This window comes from Rhinolophus sinicus, linkage group LG17 (assembly GCF_036562045.2).
Source record: "Rhinolophus sinicus isolate RSC01 linkage group LG17, ASM3656204v1, whole genome shotgun sequence".
In the NCBI taxonomy this organism is placed as follows: domain Eukaryota; kingdom Metazoa; phylum Chordata; class Mammalia; order Chiroptera; family Rhinolophidae; genus Rhinolophus; species Rhinolophus sinicus.
This window is the reverse complement of record NC_133766.1, coordinates 8,812,537-8,834,961: the sequence shown is the minus strand read 5'-3', so window position 1 is coordinate 8,834,961 and position 22,425 is coordinate 8,812,537. Positions and strand designations below refer to the sequence as shown.

Genomic DNA, 22,425 nt, shown 5'->3' with positions numbered 1-22,425 from the left:
CCACCTCCTGGTGGGGCTGAGCTGCTAATATATCGTCAGGCTGGGTAAATGTGTTCAGAAACAAGACAGAACTGCGCTGCCAGGTTGAAAGACTTAGTAACTAGATCTGTGGGGCTGGGGAAGGCAGGGACTGATAAATCCCAAACCTTTTGGAGTGATGAGATCCCACCGCGATCTGTTTCATTCCATGACCCATATAAGTGTTGCATGCCATATGTCTATATAAAATAATTAAAGCTAATTAAAATTAATTTTGGTTGGTGAGTGTTCGAGGAGTTTCATAGCTCTTTAGATAATTAGAGATGCTTTGGGATGTCACAAAAGGAGCATTTGGAATGACTGAGCTAGATGTGTAAAGCAGAGATGTGCAATGAAGTCTAGTCACAGAATGACAATCTGTAGTTGAGAGAACACTGAATTAGGGACTAGGAGGTTTGGGTTGTAATCAGTATGCTGGTAAACTGGCTCTCTGAAAACAGCAATAACTATCTTTCTTTGCAGCATTTGCCAGTTTCTGTGTAAATATTCCTGTCGTGGTGGATTTCATATTACCAATGGTTTTACTACTGGCTCACACAATTCCTGAATATTTAATAGGTGTCAGCTGAGGGCTGAGGGCTGAGACAAAATCTTACAGTTTGGGTACATTCTCCTATCTAACCATGACACTCGCCCATGATGGTCTTCCCTGGACTAGTAGCAACATGAAACGTTAACTTACTCCAAGCTTTTTGAAGGCAAAGACTCTGTCCTTCATGTTTACATGTGTCAAATCCTGGCACATAACGGAGACGCAGTAAGTGTTTGTTGGAAGAAAGAATAAACTATCTGGCCCTTTTTAGAGCTTGCATTTTATTTATTTATTGATTTTTGTCCCAGCTTTATTGAGATATAATTGACATACAATGGTGTGTAAGTTTAAGGTGTGTAACGTGATGAGATGCTGAATTTTAAAGTATTAATTCCAAAGTGGACATGAGCTGCTCTGTGTTTACCTTAAGAACGTTGTAGGAATGTATTCTGAAATGCAAGAAATCATTTTCTTCTTATAATAGAATCTTTTCAGTGCCTTTAGTTCAGTATTGGGTGTTTAAATTTGCCTTCCTTTAGATAACATGCTTGACACACAACCAGAACCCAGTGGAGAGAGACTTTAATGAGAAAAACCCAAACCATACAGGCCAGGTCCTTAGAACCCACCAAGTATCCCTGCTTCAACCAATAGAAATAGCTCATCTCTTTGGAAAGGAAAACACTTATTTACACAGCATACTTATTTATGTGCCCTGTCATCAACATTTCACCCTCACAGTAACCCTCATGAGCTAAGTATTGTAATTCCTCTTGTGGAGAAGAAGAAACTGCAACACCAAGGGGTTAAGTAAGAGCCAGCCAGTGAGTCCATGCCCCAAAGGTGGTGCTCTTCTCAGCAGGCCAGGCTGCCTCAGGCCTTTCTGGATTTCCTCTCCCTGCTGTCACTGCGCCTTGTTTGCTATGGGGGTTTGGATGCTTTCACATGGGAGCGAACCTGGCTCAGCCGGCAGCCAGGCAAACAGAAGCAGCAGCCTCTGACAGGGTTCTGAGCAAATACGCCTAGTCAGGGCTGCCCCACACGCGGTGGCTGGGCTGCACTTTGCCCCAGTGAATCAGCTCCATGGAGGCCGGGCAGTGGCAAAGGTAACTGACTGGCTGTCGATTTGCGGGCCAGGTGAGTCTTGGTAGATGTGGCACCTGGACTTTGACAGTCTCCATGAGGAGAGGAGACACTCTTGGGCCAGGTTCCCGGAGCTGCGCTGAAGGAAGGAGGAAAGGCATCAGAGCAGGTGTGTGGGAACGCGAGCTCCCTTGTTTTCTGCCTTCTGCCTGAGCTTGCTGTGCTGTCAGCTTAGGAAAGGCAATTGCCCTAACCGGGGCCGGGGAAGGTCCTTTAAGGGAATGTGCAAGTGTGACTTGTCCCTGTAGATGCGACGCCTTCCTTTTGAGAATCTTGGGTGCTTTCTGTTTGATGTCCTTCATTATAACCTGGTCTAACTTACTGGAGTCGATAACTCTCAGCAACAAAAGGAGGTGATTTTGGTGAAGAGATTGGGTATTACGCCTTTGCAGTCAGGGAGGGCTGTCCAGTGAAAATACCTGGGGATAAGGTGAGAGAGGCTTTCTTCTTGGGGAGTTTTCTTGTGTCCAAATGCTGTCGAGTTCTGTGGGCCTTCAGGAAAGACCCACACAACCTTTACACTGTGTCCGGGGCGTGTGGCCTTTGGTGGGATTTGCTGGAAAAGGTTTTCATTGCACCTGGCTTTTTCAAGGAAGAGAGCTGCCTCGGGAAGGAAGGTGCAAGTCTTCCTGAGCTGTGATTGATCTTGAGATGGAAAACACTTCTGCACCTTGAACTTCTGATAGCTTCTGCTTACAGCTCTTGGCTCACAGCTGTGGACCCTGGCTCCATGGCATTCGAACCGAGTGACGTCTTGATTTCAACACATACCCTTTGACCTTTTTTTTCCAATGTGCATTTTTATATTCGGCTGGGAACAAGTTAAGTGGATTTCATCAGAATCTTTCAACTTAACACAGTTCCCCAAGGGAGAAAAAACACAGCGTCTGATGGACACAGCAGCTAACGTATTCTCTGAGCAGGAGGAAGGTCTGGTGTGTGGTCTCCCTTTGGAGGTGGCTGGATGCAGCTGCTCCTCTGTGATAGGCTCAGAGGAGCTAGGAAGACCATCTGTCCTCTGGTGCTAGTTCCCATTTTGAAGAATAAGTGGGGCAAATCAGTTTGATGCTGGGGCGGCTTCTAGCTTTTAACCTCTCAGCCAGGAATACAGACCGAGAAGTGGCTCTCTCCTTGGTCACGGAAACAATCCCAAGCGTTTGTCTCATTGGCTTCCCTGGAGGAGGGACAGGCATAGCCATGTTATAGGGCCGAGTTCTTCTAAGAAGTGAATTTAAGGATTTAGAAAAGATATCTCTTGAGGTCAATTTAAGCTTATTTTTGTTTAGGAAATGTCTTCAGCTACTCACACTGCCCTAATCTTTGATAACATTAACTGCTATTTATTGAACACTTACCATAGACCAGGCAGTGAGTTGAGCATCTCACAGGTTGTTTCTGAGTCAGACAGTAACTTTGCCAGCTAGTCATTATAACCCCCGTTTTATGGACAAGGAAAGTCAGGCTTGAACAAATTAAGTAGCTCATAACTGTCACAGTTACGATTTGAACTCCGGTCTAGCTCTAAGGCCTGCTCTATGTCTATGAGAGCATAGTAAATGTTGAATAAATATTTGCTGGTGGAATAAATGAACATTTACTGAATTGGAATACTTTGATAATGTTTTGGAGCGTCATCTATTCCTGTTGTCTGTCTCCCATCCTTCCCACATCTATTATTGCTCCAAATATACTTTATAATCTTAAAAGCAATATCAATATAGTTGTCTAGGCTGCTCTTTATTTCATGTATCTGCTTGACATTTTTCTCCAGATATCCCTATATCAGTGTTTTAGAAGATTTGGAGGACCATTAAGTGCTTTTCCCACAAAACCTAATCAACCATTGTGTTTTGCTATAAGCTTCAAATAATGATAATGTTTTGTCTGCAGGAAGATAAACTAGCTACCCAACTGACTCAAAACAGGAGAGAAATTCAGAGGGTCAGGGATGGAACCTTGGGTTCCCCTGCGGCGACCACAGCCACGTGGGAGGCCCACGGCGCCATCCCATGACCCAGGCCGAGGCCTTCAGAGAGCCGCGTATCATCGGCCTGGGCCTCAGTCTTGGCACAACGACGAGAGGTTCCGTCAATGGCAAGACGTCCGTGGGAGCCCCCCGCCACAGCAGAACCCCAGGGAAGACCAGCAGCAGCCTCCTTATGGGTCCAGGGCTGGGGAATGGCAGCAGCCTGTGTCTGGGTTTGACTATTACGAAGGTGGTCACCCCAGTCACTGGTATTCAAGGTATGTGTTTAGAGTTTGGATTTGACCCAAGTCTCCTAAGTGCTTCTGAACAGATTGTCCTTTTCCTTCTTCCTGTTCCTTTCAGTTCTCCTCTTTTTCTTCTTTATTCCGTCTCCACCCTACTACGTTGACTTGGCTAACTTTTTCCTCTCCAAAACTGGAGTTTGGTGACTGAAAATACTATTTCCCCCTTCAGTATCCCCTAGTGGAGCTTCTTAAAAAGCCATCACAATGTGATTGGGTGTTGGGGTGGGGGTGAGGGTAGAAAGATTGAAAGAATGGTGACATTCAGTAGAGCAGATAGAACTCTCATATCCTGGGATTGCAAAAGGCAATAAATATATGCAGATGATGAAACAGCCTTTCCTAGGGATCCTCATAAATTCTTCCTCATCGTTTTGGGACCACTCTGACCCAGGGTTAGCATGACAACCACCAGCACCAAAAAGAACCCTAGTACCTGGAATAGGACCTACAATGTGACAGGCATGCGGAAAAAATTATATATTGAATGAATGAATGGGAATTTTTTTTTTTTTTAAAAATCAACCTCAGAGAAAGCAGATTCCAAGTTCAGAAGGAAGAGGTCTCACTGAAGTAATTCTAGGTTGGAGAATCTAGAATTCCTGCTGCTGAGTTCTAATGGATAGCACTGGACTTAACATTTTATGGAATGTTGGGAACCATTTATGTTTTATTTTAGCTTTTCCAGTTGGGGTGATATTTACCTGCCTATAGATTTAGAGTTGAAATCATGACAAATATTGTAAAGGATTTTGCCCATATGATATACTAAAGCATTATCAATTGATAAAAATACCTACAACATCATGTCCCTTTCCGCCATCTTTCTGTATTGAATTCTTGAAGGGAGGTATGTTAAGGACAGAGGCAACGGAAGCAATCAGATTTACAATAGTCCAACTTGACTTTTTCATCTCATTTCCATCTGTAATATGCATGAGAATTACAGTGGCCTGTGGGGTACTTATACAGGCATCTCAGGAGGGGATTTTCTAAGATAATATCAGGGCAGGGTTTCCTAGGATAATATCTTGTGTCGTTGGAAGTGCATATGAGTATTTCAGGAGTAAGAGAGATCATGGGGAAGAAGAAGGAGACCTGGTTTTGCTCTAAAAATCCCAGCCTTGTTCTGAAACAACAGTTCTACTCCTGCTCTGAGTCTGGACTTTCTGTTGATAGATTGATTAGCTATGGCTTTTAAGCAGATTCTAGACTGGGGTCACAATTCTCTCCTCTGAAGGTGTTCAGTTTGTGCAGTCCTCCATTGGTTTCTCTCCTTACCACACTCATCCTTGAATGACCGGCCTGCTTTGTGGTATTTTAGGCCAGGCATTGAGGATCCGTATCGGAGCTCTCATTCTCCAGCCCTAAGGGAAGACTACGCTTATGGCAGTTATTACTACCATGGATACCCGCAGCAGCTACCGGAAGAAAGAGGTATGGAAAAATCTCCCAGAAGCCTTTGGGATGGTGCTGCTCATCTGATAGACGGGGCAGAGGCCACGGGAGCCATGTTCAGAACCTCACCTAGAGCATCCTGTTGGGCTGAGGCAGAGACCCCGCCCCCACCTGCTTCTTTCTTGACCAGATGAGGCCACAGCAAAGACTCTACTGCTTGATGTTTCGAGGGGAAGAGATAGAAAGGAGTCATTTCTCTGTGTGTGTGTGTAGATGACAACACTGAAACTATTATTATGTTGCTTCTATTATGGATAGTTTGTGCTTCATCCACATTTTTTTCTTCCACTCCTTAGTATGGCCAAGATTATAGTCTCTGGAGATGTAACAGTGAAGTCACCAAGTGTGTGACTGGGCTGAGTCTGACCATCATTTACCCGTTTACTGTTATGCACCGTTGCGAATGTAGACTCTATACACTCGTACGGCTTGCTGTCTGTGCTAATGGCAGCTGCTGATCGGTTAGCAGAGAGAAATCTATTTCAACATCGAACACACACACACACACACACACACATACACCATCCCCAACATTGTACAATTGCATAGAGCTAAGTGGTTCAGGGGAGGACTGAGGGGCATCTTATGGGCTTTCAACGTTAGCTCGCTCTCACCAATTATATTCAGTTTGGCAAATAGGTTTTTAAACCGATTGTGCTCTAGTAACTCAGCTTCATAGCTTGTTAGCGTCTTTCTGAACGTTCAGCAACAGGAAGTGACCTGCTTTATTTTGTTTCCTCTGAGGGTGCAGTGCCAAGGCAAGCGAGTCCTTCTGTCTGGCATGAAGATTATCGAGATCAAAAGTACCTCAATGAACATCATCGTGAAAACCAGAATAGTCCGTTTGGAACGAATAGTGAGACCCAGTTCCCGTAAGTGTTAGGGGAGGGGCTAGTTCAGCATGATTCTGCCACACTCAGGCTATGTTAGGAAAATCTCATGGCATCTGGTGTTGGGCTCCCATCTCCGGAACCATCTGCTTCTGCTCTGGGGAAGTGGGAGTTTTGTTCCCAGGGCCGTGGGAGTAGCCCAGGATGGCCCTGGCCAGCTGTTAACAGGGATTCTGGGAGGAGAGAGTCTTAGCTCAGAGATGTGGTTCCCAGACCCGGGCTAGTCTGAGTTCTGTTATGTGAGGTCCCTCCTAAAGGAGGGACCTCATTCTGTGTTGGCCTCAAAACAGATGTTGCCTCACATAAGTTCTCATTATTGGGTCCTGTCTGGGGCTGGGGAGCTTGTCCTCGGCCCACTCCTCTGCCCCAAGAATGGAACATCCCTTGGGATAAGGTGAGCGGGGAATAGTTTTTTGGCCTGGTACTTTAGGCCTGGCCCTTTTCCCCTGGAAGTCACCAACCCAACTGCTCTGATTCACGCCATTCCAGGATATCAGACCGATCCTTCTCCGCTGGGTTTGAGGACACTTCTAGTAACGGCACTGTGGGACCCCGAAGTTCCTGTTTCTCTGGCAGTAATAGGTTGAAGTGGCTAGTGGGAGGACAATGCTTCTCCCTGTGGCACACAGGCCGACCTGACACCTGTCAGCACTTTGCAACAGAACAGCCTCCAGCAGAGAGCAGCTTAGCCTTGCTGGCTTGCCTAGGACCCCTCTCACCTGATCCTGTCATTTTGCTGCAGATCTCAGACTGCGAACCTTTACAAAGACAGTCCTACTTCTAACTCTGGACAGGAGAGGCCTGGGGACCTGCTTCCAGAGAGTCTGCTAACTGAGGCCCAGAAGAATAAGGTAACCTGAAGTGACATGGGGGCTGGTGGCTGTGACAGTGTCTCACAAATGACATTGTCAGTAGTGGCAGGGCAGGGCAGGGCCCTTGGGGGTGGGGGTCTCTATGGCCAGCAGTCTGGGGTGTCCAACTCCTCCCCTCTTGGCAGAACCTCCATTCACACCTCCTTTCCCGGCCTCCCGGTTTTAGTCTTATGGATCTGGGGCCCTGAACTGGTCCTTTTGCATTTTTGTCAAATTGGCTTGGATCAGGAAATGTTGCCCAAGTCACCTGGAGATTCTGGGAAAGAGGAGAAGAGGCTGCCACCAGGAGCCCCGTGAACCAGCAATTTGGTTTACCCCGGAAGTAGGAAGTTGCTGGAATCTTTTAATTCAGGTCTGAAAAGCAGAGCTTGAAATGTTTCTTTTCCTTCTCTGTCTTCTAAAATCTTACTGTGTATGCCAGCTGCGCCAGAAAATGGAGCTCTTAAATTTTCTTAATTTCAGAATATTTAATACATTTTTTTATTTACAATTAAACATAGCTGTATGGAAAAGTTGCAAAGACACTACAGAGACGCGCTCTTAACTTTTGATGGTCTTGTACAAATTTTGTTTCCCTAATAAGATTTGTATGATTTTTGAGAACAGTTTCTTCAAAATAACTAATGCTTAACAGGGCAGGGCACACATTATTATGACTAATAGAATAGTAACAACAGCACCTCACCAGCACCCACACATGTACAGCAGTTTACAGCGTACAAAGAGCTTTTGCATCCATTGTTTTATTTGTATCCTCCCACGATGTAAGTTCCATGAATTTCTTATGCACCTGTATCCCCAGGGAAAGCCCAGTGCCTGGAGGATAGCAGGTGCTCATTAAATAGTTGGTGAATGAATGTATGAATAAGTGCTTGCACTATACAGGGCAGATACAGTTATCTGGATTACAGAGGAGGTTATGGAGCTCAGAGAGCCTAAGTCACTGGTCCAAGGTCACAGCAGCTCAGTACTGACAAAGCTGGGATTTGAATCCAGGCCTCCTGGCCCAGGGCCTGCACTCTTTCCACGGGACCATATGCATCCTTTAGTAAGCACCCATCAATTGAATTATCCCTTTTTTTCCTTTCAGCACATCTACGTTAACTGTATTTATTTGCAAGTTTGAATTTTGTTGCTTTCAAGGAACTCTTGTGAAACTGCTTCTGATTCTTCCCATATGTTTTCGTTGTTTTTAATTTATCCAGCCATCACTGACCAACAAGTCCAACCTTCTCCGGCAGCACGAGTCTGGTCTCAGCTCCAGCAGCTATGAGCTCAGTCAGTACATGGCAGATGCCTCTGAGACATATGACCCCATGGCTTCAGCAGCTTGGGGTCCAGTTCAGGCCGGTGAGTACTTACATGATCAAAGGAGTTGGTTGAGTCTGATGAGAAGAGGGCTGGGTGGCAAGTCCCTTGGAAAGTCATCCTTACCCGGGTTTCTAAGGGTGGATCATTCTCCACCTCATTTGTTTCTGTAGATCTCTTGGACAGAGGCCAACTGTGGTTCCGTTTCCCACCTTTTTTCTTGTACTGGAGATGGTATTGTAGCTGATTCTTGAAAGGGAACCCTGCCCTAGCCCTCATCAGGCTGGGAGGGGAGGCACTCCGAGGTCCTTTTAAGTTAGAGGTGAAGGAAGTGAGGACTGCTGTCAATTTGGTAAAGAAAAGGCATAATTAATTGCTTTGTCTGAATGTTGGACACTTGTCACCATCACCGAATCAGAGCCTGGTGCTTTACCATTTGGACCAACCATTAAAGCCTTGCATTCTATTCTGACGTATTCCCAATGGCTTAAATCTGACTTGGAGCATGGGCTGCTTCTAATTATGTAGCCCACCCAGAATCTTACCTAGGTCCCTGGTGGAATTAGGATAGAAATGTGTCTGTGGAGTATTTCTAAGTAAAGAAAACCAGTGGTACTGACTAACTGTGTCCCCCTGTGTCTGTTGGTCAGAGGATGTGTCGGCCGCTGGTCCCAAGGCACCCATGAAATTCTACGTCCCTCACATGCCTGTGAGTTTTGGGCCAGGAGGTCAGCTGGTGTGCGTGGGTCCCAGCTTTCCCAGTGATGGGCAAACGGCCCTTGTCGAACTGCACAGTATGGAGGTAAACGAGATCCTGCGTCCCCAAAATTCCAGCACACTGCTCCCTGCTTTCCTCTCCCTGGGCCCGGGCATCTCCAGAAATGAGAGGCTTTGGTGGGGGGCATGCACTCCCATGGATTGAGGGTGGTGTGTGTGCGTGCAGGAATGGGTGGGGCTTGTCTTTGAAAGAAGTGATGCCAGCCTTATGTTTTTCCTGAGATGCTCTTGGCTCACTTTGAGCAACTGGAGCACTGACTTTTGTCCTGCTTTCTCTATGAGGCACTGAGCCACACCTCGGGACCATGGCCTCGGGTTCTGATACTGGATGTGACGGGAAGGGATATTGAGTGGACATAGTCTTGAAGGGCAAATCTGATTTTTGTTCCAGGTTATTCTTACTGATTCTGCGGCACAAGAAGAGATGAGAAGTTTCTCAGGACCCCTGATCAGGTAAATTATATGAGCTGCGGAGTCAGGGCTTTTGAAACCTACGAAGTCTTTCTGCCCAGAACAGGGTTTTGGGAGATTTGTTCTTGGCTTTTGAAAGAACATATGTATCCCCATTGGAGTAGAATTCTCTGTGCTACCATACAGAGCCAAATGTGACCTGAGCCTTTTTGACGAGTGATTCAGTAGTCGAAGGGCAGAAAGAAAAATTAACGTGAAGGTTTAAAAATCTGAAAGCAGTGCCATTTTGTAGAGGCTACATGTTAGGTGGTGTTAGCGTACGGTGCACTTAATAGACATTAGTGGAGAAGTGGAGCGCAGCCTGGGAAATCATAGACAAGTGGATCACAGTGGGGAAAAAAATGCTTGCCTTTTTCCAGCGAGATGACACGGTCAGCGTTTGAGTTCCTGGATGGTGTGCAAGTCTGCCCTCTGCAGGATTGAGCTAGAACTGCTTTTAAATGCCTAGTCGCTTCTGATAAATACTCAGGGTGCCCTTGGTTGCTGAGAATCTAGGTGGTGACACAGGACTTGGGTCCCAGGCCCAGGTATCATACTAAATAGAGGTACCATGGCAGACAGGTCAGGGAGCCCTCTCTAGCCTTAATTTTCCCTTTAAGAAATAATGTAACACTCACAGTGCTTACTCCAGGCCGTGGCTGTGAGACTCAAGAGAGATAAGGCACATGGAAGCCCCTTTACATAGCAACACCACCATATAAATGTATTCTTTTCCTTAATTTCCCCTTTTAAGAAAATCCCCATCTAGTATTTTGACAGTTCCTTCCAGTAAAAACGAGTGTGTCTCTATTTCTTATACTCAGGTGTACAGATATGGGTAGAACACCAAGCTGGGTATTTAGACACAAGGATATTGGTCCCAACTGGGCATCGATTTTATTGAATGGTCTCGATCAAATAATTACGGCCCGTTTATTAAGCATTTCCCATATGCTACACAATTTGCTAGTTCCCTTTTTGTATGGAGGTAGATTTTCAAAATTATCCCTATCTTAGGGGCAAAAAGCTGAGGCTCAGAGGAGATAAGAAAGTTGTGCAAGCTAGATTGAAATCAGCGATGTCTGACTCCAGAGTCTGTGCTCTTGCCTGCTACCATAAGCAGTCATATCAGCTCTCTGGGCCTCAGTCTCCTCATCTGTAAAATGGAGAGGGTGTCCGAGAGAAACTCTGAGGTCCCTCCCTATTACACGGAGAAACAACCATCCTGTACCTACAGGCTTTTCCCCGAGTCCTGGTTGTCAGGCTTCGTTTCAGTCCCAGCCCAGCCAGTGCCCGCACGGTAGGAGGAGCCTGCAGTCCTGTGTGGGGAAGAGTGCCTGCTCACGCTTTGCTCCCTGAAATATCGCCATAGGGAAGATGTACACAAGGTGGATATCATGACGTTTTGCCAGCAGAAAGCAGCTCAGACTCGCAAATCGGAGACACCGAGGAGCAGAGATTCAGCTCTACTGTGGCAACTGTTGGTTCTCCTTTGTCGGCAGAATGGGGTGAGTATTACCTCTCTGATGGGTGGGCAGGAGCAGGCTGGATGGAAGTTTAAGCCTTCCCGGCATAAATAAGATTTGGCTTATGGCATGACTGTAAAAGGTAATATTAAGGAAGCGACAAATGGCCCCGAGAGAAAAGATTGCTCATGTGTCAACGCCAGTTTGCCAATATTGACCCTTCTCTTGCCCCTCTCTGCGGGCCTGACTTATTGTGTAGTTCTTGGCTTACTGCACCAGCCAGGTAACACACCTAGGAGAGTGTGCCGATTTCTGGTAACCTCTGTGACAGGCAGCAAATCACCACCAGAGTGAAGCTGGAGCTTTGAGCTACAACAATCCCACGCTGGCCTCCTCCTGCATAAGGCAGGCGCTCAGGTCCGTCCTTCTTCAGCCCGGGCTGCCGGCCTGAGAGCCCTCTTTGTTTTGCAGTCCATGGTGGGGTCAGACATCGCGGAACTGCTGATGCAAGACTGCAAGAAGCTGGAGAAGTACGAGAGGCAGCCGCCTGTGGCCAACCTCATCAGCCTGTCCGATGAGGACTGGCCAGTGCACAACTCGGAGACCCGCAACCTGCTCACGGGAGAGATTCCCCCCAGCGTGGAGACGCCTGCGCAGATCGTGGAGAAATTCACTAAACTGCTCTACTATGGAAGGAAGAAGGCAAGTGCGCCCCCCTCAGGCTTGTACTAAAAGAAATAACCACCATCCCCACCACTCAGCTCTCCCCCAGATACATGAGCCACGTATACTCGTTCTACAGCACTTAAAAAGTTCAGAAAGGTACAAAGGATAAAATTAAAACACCCATAGTCCTATCATTAAAAGATAACACCTGTTAGCATTGTGATATAATTACTTCTAGCATTTCTCTATGCATATATATTTAAAATCAAATTAAATTGCATATATAATTATTTCTCTTTTTTCCCCCTTAAGATTATATGATGAAATATTCCCATGACAGTAAAATGCACCATTTAAAAAATGGCTGGACAATATTCCATCATATAAATAATATTTTATTTAACCAATCCACTATTGTTGACTATGTAGGCTATCTACAATTTTGTCATCCATTATAAATTATACAATTTGAACATCTTGTCACATAAGTCTTTGGTGGATATTTTTATTATTTTTTTATGATACATTCCTGTGAATGATCATACTGCATTGAAGGGCATGCACTTTTTAAAAGTTTTTCATATGTACACTAAATTAGTTTCCAGAAAGCTTGTTTACAAGTGATACCTCCACAAGCTATATATAAGGTATGCCTACCAGTGTTGAATACTTTAATTCAGCAGATGAAGTGGGCCCTTGTTTAATGGTCTGATATATAAATTAGACTATTTTAATTTTTATGTTATTTGTGTATTAAAATGTTTATTGAGGTATATTTGATGAGTAAAATGGTAAGATACTTAAAGAGTACAATGTAATGATTTGATATACGTATACATAGTGAAAGGATTTTCCACATCAAATTAACACACCCATCACCTCACATGTTTACCTATTTTCTTATGCCTTGTTTAATTTTGGAGTTGAACTCACATTTCACAACAGTCTTAAATTAACTTAAATAGTTGAATATATGATTAAAATCAGTTTGAATCCATTGGATTCAAAAAATAAAAAGATAAAAGGGATATAATGAGGAAATGGTGGCCCTACTTCCAGCCACTCACTTTCTCTCTGAAATATCCAGAGGGATTTTATGCATATATGATTATTTTCTCTCTCTCTTTTTTCCCCGTTATGGCTTACTAGTTAACGTTTCTTCACCTACTGTTTTTCATTTAACAAAATATCTTAGAAAACACTCTATATCAGGGTTGGCAAATTTTTTCTGTAAAAGGACAGGCAGTAAATATTTTAGGCTTTTTCAGGCTGTAGCATCTCTGTTGTAATCACCCAGCTCTGCTGGTTTTACGTGAAACAGCCACAGAGAACATGTAAATGAATGGGTGTGGTGTGTTCCTGTAAAACCTTATTTATGGACACAGAAGTTTGAATTATATATAATTTTCATGTGTAATGAAACATTGTTCTTCTTTAGATTTTTTCCCCCCAATCGTTTAAAAATGTAAGAAATATTCTTAGCTTGTGGGCTGAATTTGGCCTTCAGGCAGTTTGCTGTCCCCTGTTCCTTATAATATATAAATACCTTCCTCATTTTGTCTTACAGCTGCATAGGTCTCAGTAGGTAAATAATAATTAGTTTAACTAAAACCCCTATAGATTGACGTTGAGATGATGTCCAGTCTTTTTCTATAACAATGCTGCAATGAATAACCATTATCATTTTGTCCTGTGTGAGATAATATATATAGATGATAAAATTCTAGAGATGGAAATGTTGGGTCAAAGGGTATATGGTTTGTAATTTTGGTAGATATTGAAAAATTGCCTTTTTAGAGGTTGTACCAATTTACTCTACCAGCCGTGTATGAGGTTGGTTGAATGTGGAGATGTGGAACCCAAGGAGATGGGGAGCCAACTGTACCATCTTACAACTTATATTTTGAGACTCAGTTCTTGGGGTGAAATGCTTCTGTCATTTTTGGTCCTTAGGTTCATAACAGTATTGTGTGACTTTTGCTAATGAGAGAAAGCTAATGGGAAACCGTGCTTGAGGAAGAGCTAATGAAATAGCATAATGCATTTTCATACAGTGAAGGCTGGAGAAAGGGACGACTTAGAAAGAAATACGTGCCAGTTAAAGCCCATGTCCCCATTATTCCTTGCTCAGGTTCACAGGTGGGGCTCTGAGAGTCTTCGTGGCAGCCCAGCTTCTACTGCTCAGGGGCAGGAGTCCCTAGCATAGCGATTCGTTGTTGTCATTAGAGGAAGGTGAAGGAGGCAGCGTTGACCGTGATGTTTTTGTTTTCAGGAAGCCCTGGAGTGGGCCATGAAGAATCACTTGTGGGGCCACGCTTTGTTCCTGTCCAGCAAGATGGACCCAAGGACCTACAACTGGGTGATGAGTGGGTGAGTTGGGGACTTGCAATGGACACCAATGTAGCAGAGAGGGGGGTGACAGTGGGGAGAAATGCAGGATGCACTGAGAAGCCCCACACTTCAAGTATCTTTCCAGTTTCTCTTTTCTGAGCTGGACATAGCATTTCTCTTCTCCAGATTCTTTTAACCTACACACAGATGCATTTTTTTCTACTTGTTAAGCTGAATAAAACATGTTAGTAATATTTCCCAGGGTCAGAGTTTCCAAAAAGTAAGTGGGTTTCTATATTGCAGTAGCCTTCTGTCTTTGGGAAGGACTATTCTAGATAGTTCCATCAGTGAGGGAATAGGAATAATCACAGAGCCTTAGGACTGGGAGTTTGTACGTGTCTATTGCTTAGTCTTGCAATGGGGAGGTGGGTGCTGAGAAGAAGGTAGGGATATGGGGTAGCAGGACCATGAGCTATGGTAGGAAAAGGGGTTTATGGGACTAGGAACTAGATCCAGAAGTCTCCACGTAGGGCCGTGGGAGATGACTAGACTGCAGGGTGCGTTTAGCGAGAAATCACACTGGCACACCAAGATCCAGGTGCCAGGGTGGGCCAGGACGAATGCCCAAATCAGGACAGGCTAGGAATGGAGGTGTGATTGCACAGCCAGGAGTTTGGAATAAGAGGGCTGAAGCAACCAAAGAGAATCAGGATCAAATGGAGGGGGTGAGCAGTGGGGGTGCTGGAGAAAGATTTCTGAGTAAGTCCTTCAGGCTCCAGCTGGCGTCCATGGTTGGCAGCGACAGATTGTGCGGCAGGGATGGGGTGGGGGGTCCTCCCGTAAGAAGCAGGCTCAGGTCAGAGAGTGAGAAGGATGTTATCTCTTAGTGTTCATCTTCCGGTGTTGATTAAAGCTGTGAGTTGGTTGTCGCTCAGCGTCACTTACATTTGAGTTGACCACACATCCTGTTGAGTAGACAGTGGGAGAAGAAGGTGGACACTCCACTTGAAGTTCAGTCTGTGGGGCTAATGGCTGTCACACTCCCCGGGAGCCCGTTTTTATGATGGTCTTGGTCAAGTCTTGTCATTATTTTTCCCCTCAGTTTCCCAGGGCCTCGTGCCACCACTGCACACTTCATTATGTTCAGGGACTGGAATGGTGAGGAACTCTGAAGCTTCATTATGACAAGCGCTCGGAGCCCCTGAGGCAAGGGCGGATTAAATAAAAGAGGGTGTTCTGAGAGCGTTTGCCTTTGGGTTTTGGAAACGAGCATCCCACTACCCCACATATATCTCTGCTGCAGATTTTTGCCTTGGGCCATTGATTTTCCACGGTGCCCAGTGACTTGTGAAAAATGTCTCTTTCTGAGTACATTTAAATCTCAAATCAGCTATAGAGCTTATTACATCCTTGTTAAGCCTATCCCATGGTTTGTCATCAGCGGGATCATTGCTGGTCCCTGTTCTACACCTTTTTGGTTACTGAAAATGGCTATTTAGTGCTTGTGAGTAAAAGCGCTACAGACTCTGGCTAGAGACGAGCCAGAAAAGCGGTGCTGAGAGCTGTGGGCTGGTGTGGAGGAGGGCTGCTGCAGGCGGGAGGAGCTGAGGGTGGCTGGGAAGGAGGCGCCCGCAGAGAGGAGGTTCAGGTGAACTGCTGGGGCCTTTGAAATGTGGGTGGGTCCCCTCCACGATGGAGAAATGGTTGCTCAAGGGTTAGGGCATCAGTGAGAAACTCTCCCTCAATGAGATCTACCTGGGTGTGTGATGGAGTGAAGATCCTGTCACCCTCCCACCTCTGCTCCCCAAAAGAGTGGGTGTGACAAAGGCACAACTGAAAAGCAAAGAGAAACTCACATTCCAAAAGCAGTTGCTGAAATAAAATAGACATATACGAGGTCTTGTGCGTCACTGGCCGTGGATGAAAGGCTCTTTTGGCTCTGGCCCCACTGACAGCCACCTCTCTTTGCAGCTTCACCAGCACGCTGGCACTCAACGACCCACTGCAGACCCTCTTCCAGCTCATGTCGGGGAGGATCCCACAGGCAGCCACGGTACCCTTTGTGACACTTCAGCACCCCAGCATCCTTAGGGTTCAGGGGGTGGGAGTGCTCAGGAATGAGGGGGGTGGCTTTAAAGATTAAATATCAATAATTGTTTGTTAACCACCTACCATGTGCCTCGCCCTGTGCCAAGCACTTTGATGTGTATTATGTTTCAATTAACGCATGGAGGTAGGAATTAGTGTCCTTATTTTGCAGACGTTGAAAACTGAGGTGCACAGGTGTAAAATGACCCACAGTCACAGAGCTAGTGAGTAGTGGAATCAGGATTGGCCCAGGTCTGTCTGATTGCAAAGACCTTGCCCTTCCCACAGCACCACAGTTGCCAGCTTTGTTGTAAATAACAGGAGAACCCGAGACTGTCGTCCACGCTTCCGTGGCAAGGCTGCCCTTCTTTTCCACCACTGCACCTCGACCTTTCAGATCGGGGCGTATTAGATTGTACGCGTCGTCTAGAGTTGGCTATGGCTCAGAAGACGTCTGAGGCCAGATCGATGGTTTTCCCATTAGAAGAGACTTCGTCTTTTTGCTTCAAGTTTCCCTTCCTTACCTTTGAAGTCCAGTAACTTTACTACATACATATTGGTGTTGACTGTCTGGGTCAGGTTTTTCTTGGGACACAGCGTGCTTTTTAAATACATATATATTCATATCTTATAGGTGAGGAACATTTTCCTGAATTATACCCTTTCATATTTGTTTTGTTCCATTGTTTTGGTTTTCTTTTTATTTGTATATGTTTTTATAATTCGTATATATATATGAATTATGATATATAATTTTCTCTTTAATCAAAAACTTCTCTCATGTCTTTCTTCTTTGCTGTTCTAATTTCCTTATTGTGTCCCTAGTTTTTATCAGTATCTCTTCACTTTTGTGCTCTTTCCACTTTTGTCCTTATTACTTTGATTTTTCTCCCACTTCCTTCCTGAGCTCTGCAGGTCACATTTTTCTCCTCCTGTTGTCCACTGTCTCTTTCCTGAGCACTTATAACTTAGCTTTAGGCCTTTGCTTCTTAGAAGAAGTTGTTTGATGACTTTATTTTACTTAAATTCATGATAAATGTTTGGTGACAATTCTTTGTTGTGTGATAACTTTTTTCCTGGTGAATGTTCTTTCTATCGTGTTTCCCCGAAAATAAGACCCGGTTTTATTTTACTATAATATAAGACTGGGTATAATATAATATAATATAATATAATATAATATAATATAATATAATATAATACTTGGTCTTATATTAATTTTTGCTCCAAAAGATGCATTAGAGCTGATTGTCCTGCTAGGTCTTATTCTCGGGGAATCACGGTACCTTCCATTTATTTTTCACACTACCTCCCTCCTTTTATCTTTCTAGTAGGTTTGTGCAGATTCTGTGGTTGTTCCTTTACATGAGTCGAGGCTTCCCTGGACCAGTTATTTATGCGAGGTCTGTGCTGGGAGGACAAAGCCCATATTCAGGCTACGTGGCATTTCCCGCATGACTTGGATTTTTCTGTGAGCTTCTGTGCAGCCCTTGCTTCTCCTCATCCAACGGAAAGGGCTGTGGGGCCCTCTCCCTCCAGCGTTCCTTCTCTGCTTCTCTCTGAACACACCTCTGTTCACTCTCCATTACCTTTGGCAGCCTTTTCTTGTATTTTGAGGTTTGGGTTTCTGCTGACCCCTAGTTTTAATGAAAATGGACTTCACGCTTTTGATTTTTTTGGTTCATCTTATTGCTTGTGCACGACTCCGAGGAAAGAAAAGAGACAGGGTGACTTCTGTGCCCCACCGTCAAACCAACTGGCTATACTGGAACAGATGAGCCTCACAATTTAGCTGAGTGGCCTGCACTCTGCAATGAAATTACGTCATGTCATAAAATGCAGGAAATGGTGTAATCAACAAATGGTCCATTGGGTCTCACTCAATGGTAGAGCTACCTAAATGTTCCCTACTTTCAAGTGGGAAAACTGAGAGCCAAAGGTGATGTGCCAATGCAGTATTTAATCTTAGTGGCTGAGAGTTTCCTAGCATCGTAGCATCCAGTAAAAGCTAGACTTTAGTTAATTGTAATGAGTGGTGTAGTGGAAAAAACTCACAGCCACTGGAGAACACAACATGGACTTCCATCACAGGTATAACTTAGACTCTGCTTCTTACTGCTCTGTGAACTTGGCCTTGTTCCTTTATCTCAGAGCCGCAGTTTCTCAAGTTTGTGGGCGTGTTGATGTCTAACCAATAGAGTTATTGTGAAAATTAAAGGAGAGAGAATATCTGAACATATCAACCACCATGCTTGGCTCTTTGAAGTTAGTTGATAACTGTTTGCTCTTTCTGCCTCTCTTTCTCTCTCTCTCTCTCTCTCTCTCTCTTCCCCCCCCCCCCCCCCCCATAGATCTGCTTTACAGTGATTTTTAAAAATCACCTGCGGAGGAGGCAGAAGAATGACTTTTAAGTTTTTGTTCTTTTTCGCAAAGGCTTTTCTTTTGCTGGTTGCTTTAGTTCCAGCAAGAAAGAGCCTGGCTCACATGATAAAATAGGGATAATAATAGTACCCAAAGCATGTGATTCTTTGTAGGAGAAATGCATAGCACACAGGCTATGGTTCATGGTCAGAGTGCAATAAGTGAGAACTGCTATTATTGTTGTGATTTATTATTGTCATTATTCTTATTCACACTGCATTGCTCAGATAAACAAAGAGTGACTATAAAATGGAGATGGATAAAGCATCTGTTGTTTTTTGGGATAATTACAAAAACCAAATAACTGAATTGTTTTGACCTCCAAATCTTAGCTATTACTGCTCTACTCTATGTAACAATTGGAAGATAGACTGGTCGGCAAATCACCTCCTTCCTTTGCTGGGCTTCTGGTGTGTGTGTGTGTGTGTGTGTGTGTGTGTGTGTGTGTGTGTGTTTACACCTACATGTAATTTATGAAGTGTAAGCTAAATGTAAAGCGCTATGCTATGTGCTTTTCCTAACTGTCTTATTTTATTATCAGCAATAACACTCTTACGTAAAAATTATGATCTCCCTTTCAGAGATGAGGAACACAAAGGTTCAAACACATGAAGAAACTTGCTCAAGGTCACACAGCTAGTAAGAGGCAGGTCTCCAGTTGAATCCAGGGCCTGTGTTGTTTCCGTGACATTATGTTGTTTCCTTATTGATGTTTTACTGTCCTGAAATTCCTCTTCATTCAGAAGAGTGGCCGCAGGGCCATATGGTAGGAAAAGGACCATTTGTGTGGGGCTTTGTCCCACTTTCACATCTCTGTTTACACTCTACGGCACCCCGGTGATATGTGTGAAAGGGCTTTGGGAAACCAGAAAACAGTAGCTGTTTGGTAAGGTATTAATGCTAAGGATCCCAGTGTTCTCCTGACTTCTAACAGGGTAATGTGGACTCTTCTCCTCGTAAGCCAAAGATGTTTGATCTTCCTTCTCTCACTGAAACATCAGGTGTTTTTTTTTGTTTTGTTTTGTTTTTTATCCCTATCTATTGGGACTTGGGGCACTAGGAAGAAACTTGAAAATTAGTAAGTGACCATTAATGCCATTTTATTTCTCTACGTATGTAGGTAGGTAGGTAGGTATATCTGTGTACTTATCTGTCATGTTCTAGCAGTTTTGCTTTTTTAAAAAGAGAACTTGAAATGAACGAATGACAGCATTGCAGGCAGATAATGGACATTTCCTGAACTCCTGCAAACCAGGAAATGGTCCACAACCCTCTTTACCTCCATTCTGGCCAGTGCCACATTATTCAGTAACTCTTCCATTTTTTTTCTGCTGCTTTTCAGTGTTGTGGGGACAAGCAGTGGGGAGACTGGAGGCCTCACTTGGCTGTGATTCTGTCGAACCAGGGTGGAGACCCGGAGCTGCATCAGCGCGCAATTGTCACCATGGGGGACACCCTGGGTAAGCAGAAGCTGGCAGGTCCTCTTTCTCTACTCTAGGGTACCCCAGGCCTACCACAATCTGTGATTAGTTTCTCAAGTTCTGTGTAGGGCTTGAGTCTATCCCTCCAGCTTGCCTTTAACCCAGGGGCCTCAGTGAAACTCCAGAGAAAGGAGTATCCTATTTGCCTCTTTGTTTCCCAGAATTTCTGTGGCAGCCAATGCAGGTCAGGCCCATGAGCCTTGGGTTCTGCTGGTGTAGGAAGCTCCTCTCAGTAGTGGATCTTCTATCTCTGGTCACATCCCCTGAAGACGAGTTAAGACACGGGCGTCTTGCCTCCTATTGCCATTTAGTCCCGCAGTGACCCAGCTCAACTAGACAGGAAATCCTATTTTTGTCTGAACTGCCCTGGGTAATTGTTTATTTGTATCATCTCTCTGTGAACGTGGCCTTACCGACACTTCGGGGCTGTGGAGTGTTCCAGTTCAGGGGCTCTCAGATTTGGTCAAGAGGCAGAACATTCAGAAATCATGGTATTCTTGGTGGAAGTTTGTGAAATATCACTCTGTTAAACTTAAAATAGTGTATGTCAGGTTGTGCCGAGTCAGATGGCAGGTCCCTCGGTGCCCGGGTCAAAGGGAACGAACGTTTGCTGGCCCTTTGTGGGTGCCAGGCGCTGCGCTAAGTACTTTGCCTACTTGAATGAACTCAATTCAATGTGAGGTAATGGAAAAGTGTATGGGAGAACATTTTAAAGCTGGGAACAATTTGGTAATTAATGTGATTTTTATGAGCACCAAGGAAAGTGGTTGATTTAGCCTGGGAAGCATTAGTGCCCCAAGAAGCCTAGTTTAAAAACTGCTTCTTTCAATGGCCCACTTCTTTGCTTAGGTGTAGTCATCTCTACTCACTTCTCACCCTCTGGAAGGACTGAAATGCTTTGAAAATTCCTAATCAAAAGTCCTTTAGGGGGAACGTGGCATAGCGCCTTATTGTGGCTGAAGAGAATTGAAATGTAATGTCTGAGGCCACAAACGTGGGTGGGCAAGGGAGTGAGTGGGGCTGGGGTTTGTGACACGCGATGAGCAGTTCATTGCTTTATTCCCATGAGGCTTCTCCCCTCTGACCTCTGACCGCACTCTTCCATCTCTCTCCTGTCCCCCCCATGGGCGTGTTCCGTGATGGGGGCTTCTCCTCCTCCTCCTGCAGCTGGGAAGGGGCTGGTGGAGGCAGCTCACTTCTGCTACCTCATGGCTCACGTGCCCTTCGGCCACTACACTGTGAAGACAGACCATCTGGTCCTGCTGGGCAGTAGCCACAGGTATGTGCCCTTCCGGGGATAGGGCATGGGAAGAACATTTTTCCAGGGGATTGCTTTAGCCCTTGCTGGGTTTCCTGGCTCCCTTTTCCATTTTCCTGTGAATTTCAGCTACTGCTGGTCCCTCCCTCGAGGATTGTTTTCTGCAGGGGTCTGGGCAAGGAGAAGCCCTTGTGAGTGCTGCCTCACACCACCAGGGGGCCTTTGGTGGGAGCTGGTGCCTTTGGGTTGTATTGTGCCCCTCTGGCCACTCGGTGGCGCCCTGGCTCCACGACCAGGGACTATCTCAGAAAATGTTAGCGTGAGCGGTGGCTTGTGGCTCTCTGTTATTCAGCCCAGGGCCAATCTGGAAAGTGGAAGAAGTCTGTTTAGCTCCTGCATCCCTACACGGACTTGGTGCACAAGCTACTGAGAGTCCCACTTTCCCCTTATTTTCTGATGGCTGTAACATCAGACCTTTCACACAGGAGGCTTTAATAAGCCCCGAGACAATGAGTAAATGGACAGAAAGACCAGTTTGCTTTCTAGCGGTCCTCCCCATTCTTGACCGCACATCGCCCCTCCCTGTACTAGGTAAGATTTCCTAAGCTCTGACGTCGTGCCACTCATCCTATTGGCACTATTTCCTTTAATCGTTACAAATTGACCCTGTGAAGAAAGTGTATTTCCAGTGTTCACTTTATAGAGGAAAGACACCCAGGCTCAGAGAGGTTAGGTAACTTGTGGGGTCAAGTTGGACTTGGAACCCAAGACTGTCCTGCGGCAAAGCCCTTACTTGTAACTGCGGCTCCAAATGGCCTACCACTGTCAGAACACACCGTCTTACTGTCTGTTCTCTCAAGGCCCTGGTCTCTGATAGCACGTGGTTAGCTTGTCATAGAAGCCCATCTGTGCCAAACATAACAATAAGAGTGTGTGGGTTAGTACGTCTCCCTGCTGTGTTTATACTGCACGACAAA

The 22,425-nt window shown here is 45.1% G+C and overlaps 1 protein-coding gene across 5 annotated transcripts in view; it reads left to right on the top strand.

Moving 5' to 3' along the window:
* Positions 1-22,425, top strand: part of SEC16B (SEC16 homolog B, endoplasmic reticulum export factor) — a 42,406-nt gene that overhangs the window by 5,360 nt on the left and 14,621 nt on the right. For 2 of the 5 annotated variants that reach the window (XM_074321983.1, XM_019728728.2), the window contains 13 exons: positions 3,605-3,958; positions 5,307-5,419; positions 6,192-6,312; positions 7,073-7,181; positions 8,408-8,552; positions 9,161-9,312; positions 9,679-9,740; positions 11,110-11,245; positions 11,675-11,905; positions 14,142-14,239; positions 16,172-16,253; positions 20,052-20,169; positions 21,358-21,469. In XM_074321983.1, the coding sequence (XP_074178084.1) occupies positions 3,663-3,958; positions 5,307-5,419; positions 6,192-6,312; positions 7,073-7,181; positions 8,408-8,552; positions 9,161-9,312; positions 9,679-9,740; positions 11,110-11,245; positions 11,675-11,905; positions 14,142-14,239; positions 16,172-16,253; positions 20,052-20,169; positions 21,358-21,469 (1,775 nt within the window). In that variant the 5' untranslated portion in view covers positions 3,605-3,662. Of the gene's footprint in view, positions 1-1,577; positions 1,824-3,604; positions 3,959-5,306; positions 5,420-6,184; positions 6,313-7,072; positions 7,182-8,407; positions 8,553-9,160; positions 9,313-9,678; positions 9,741-11,109; positions 11,246-11,674; positions 11,906-14,141; positions 14,240-16,171; positions 16,254-20,051; positions 20,170-21,357; positions 21,470-22,425 lie in introns of those variants that run through there. The other 3 variants (XM_019728636.2, XM_019728818.2, XM_019728910.2) reach the window with 3 other exon arrangements.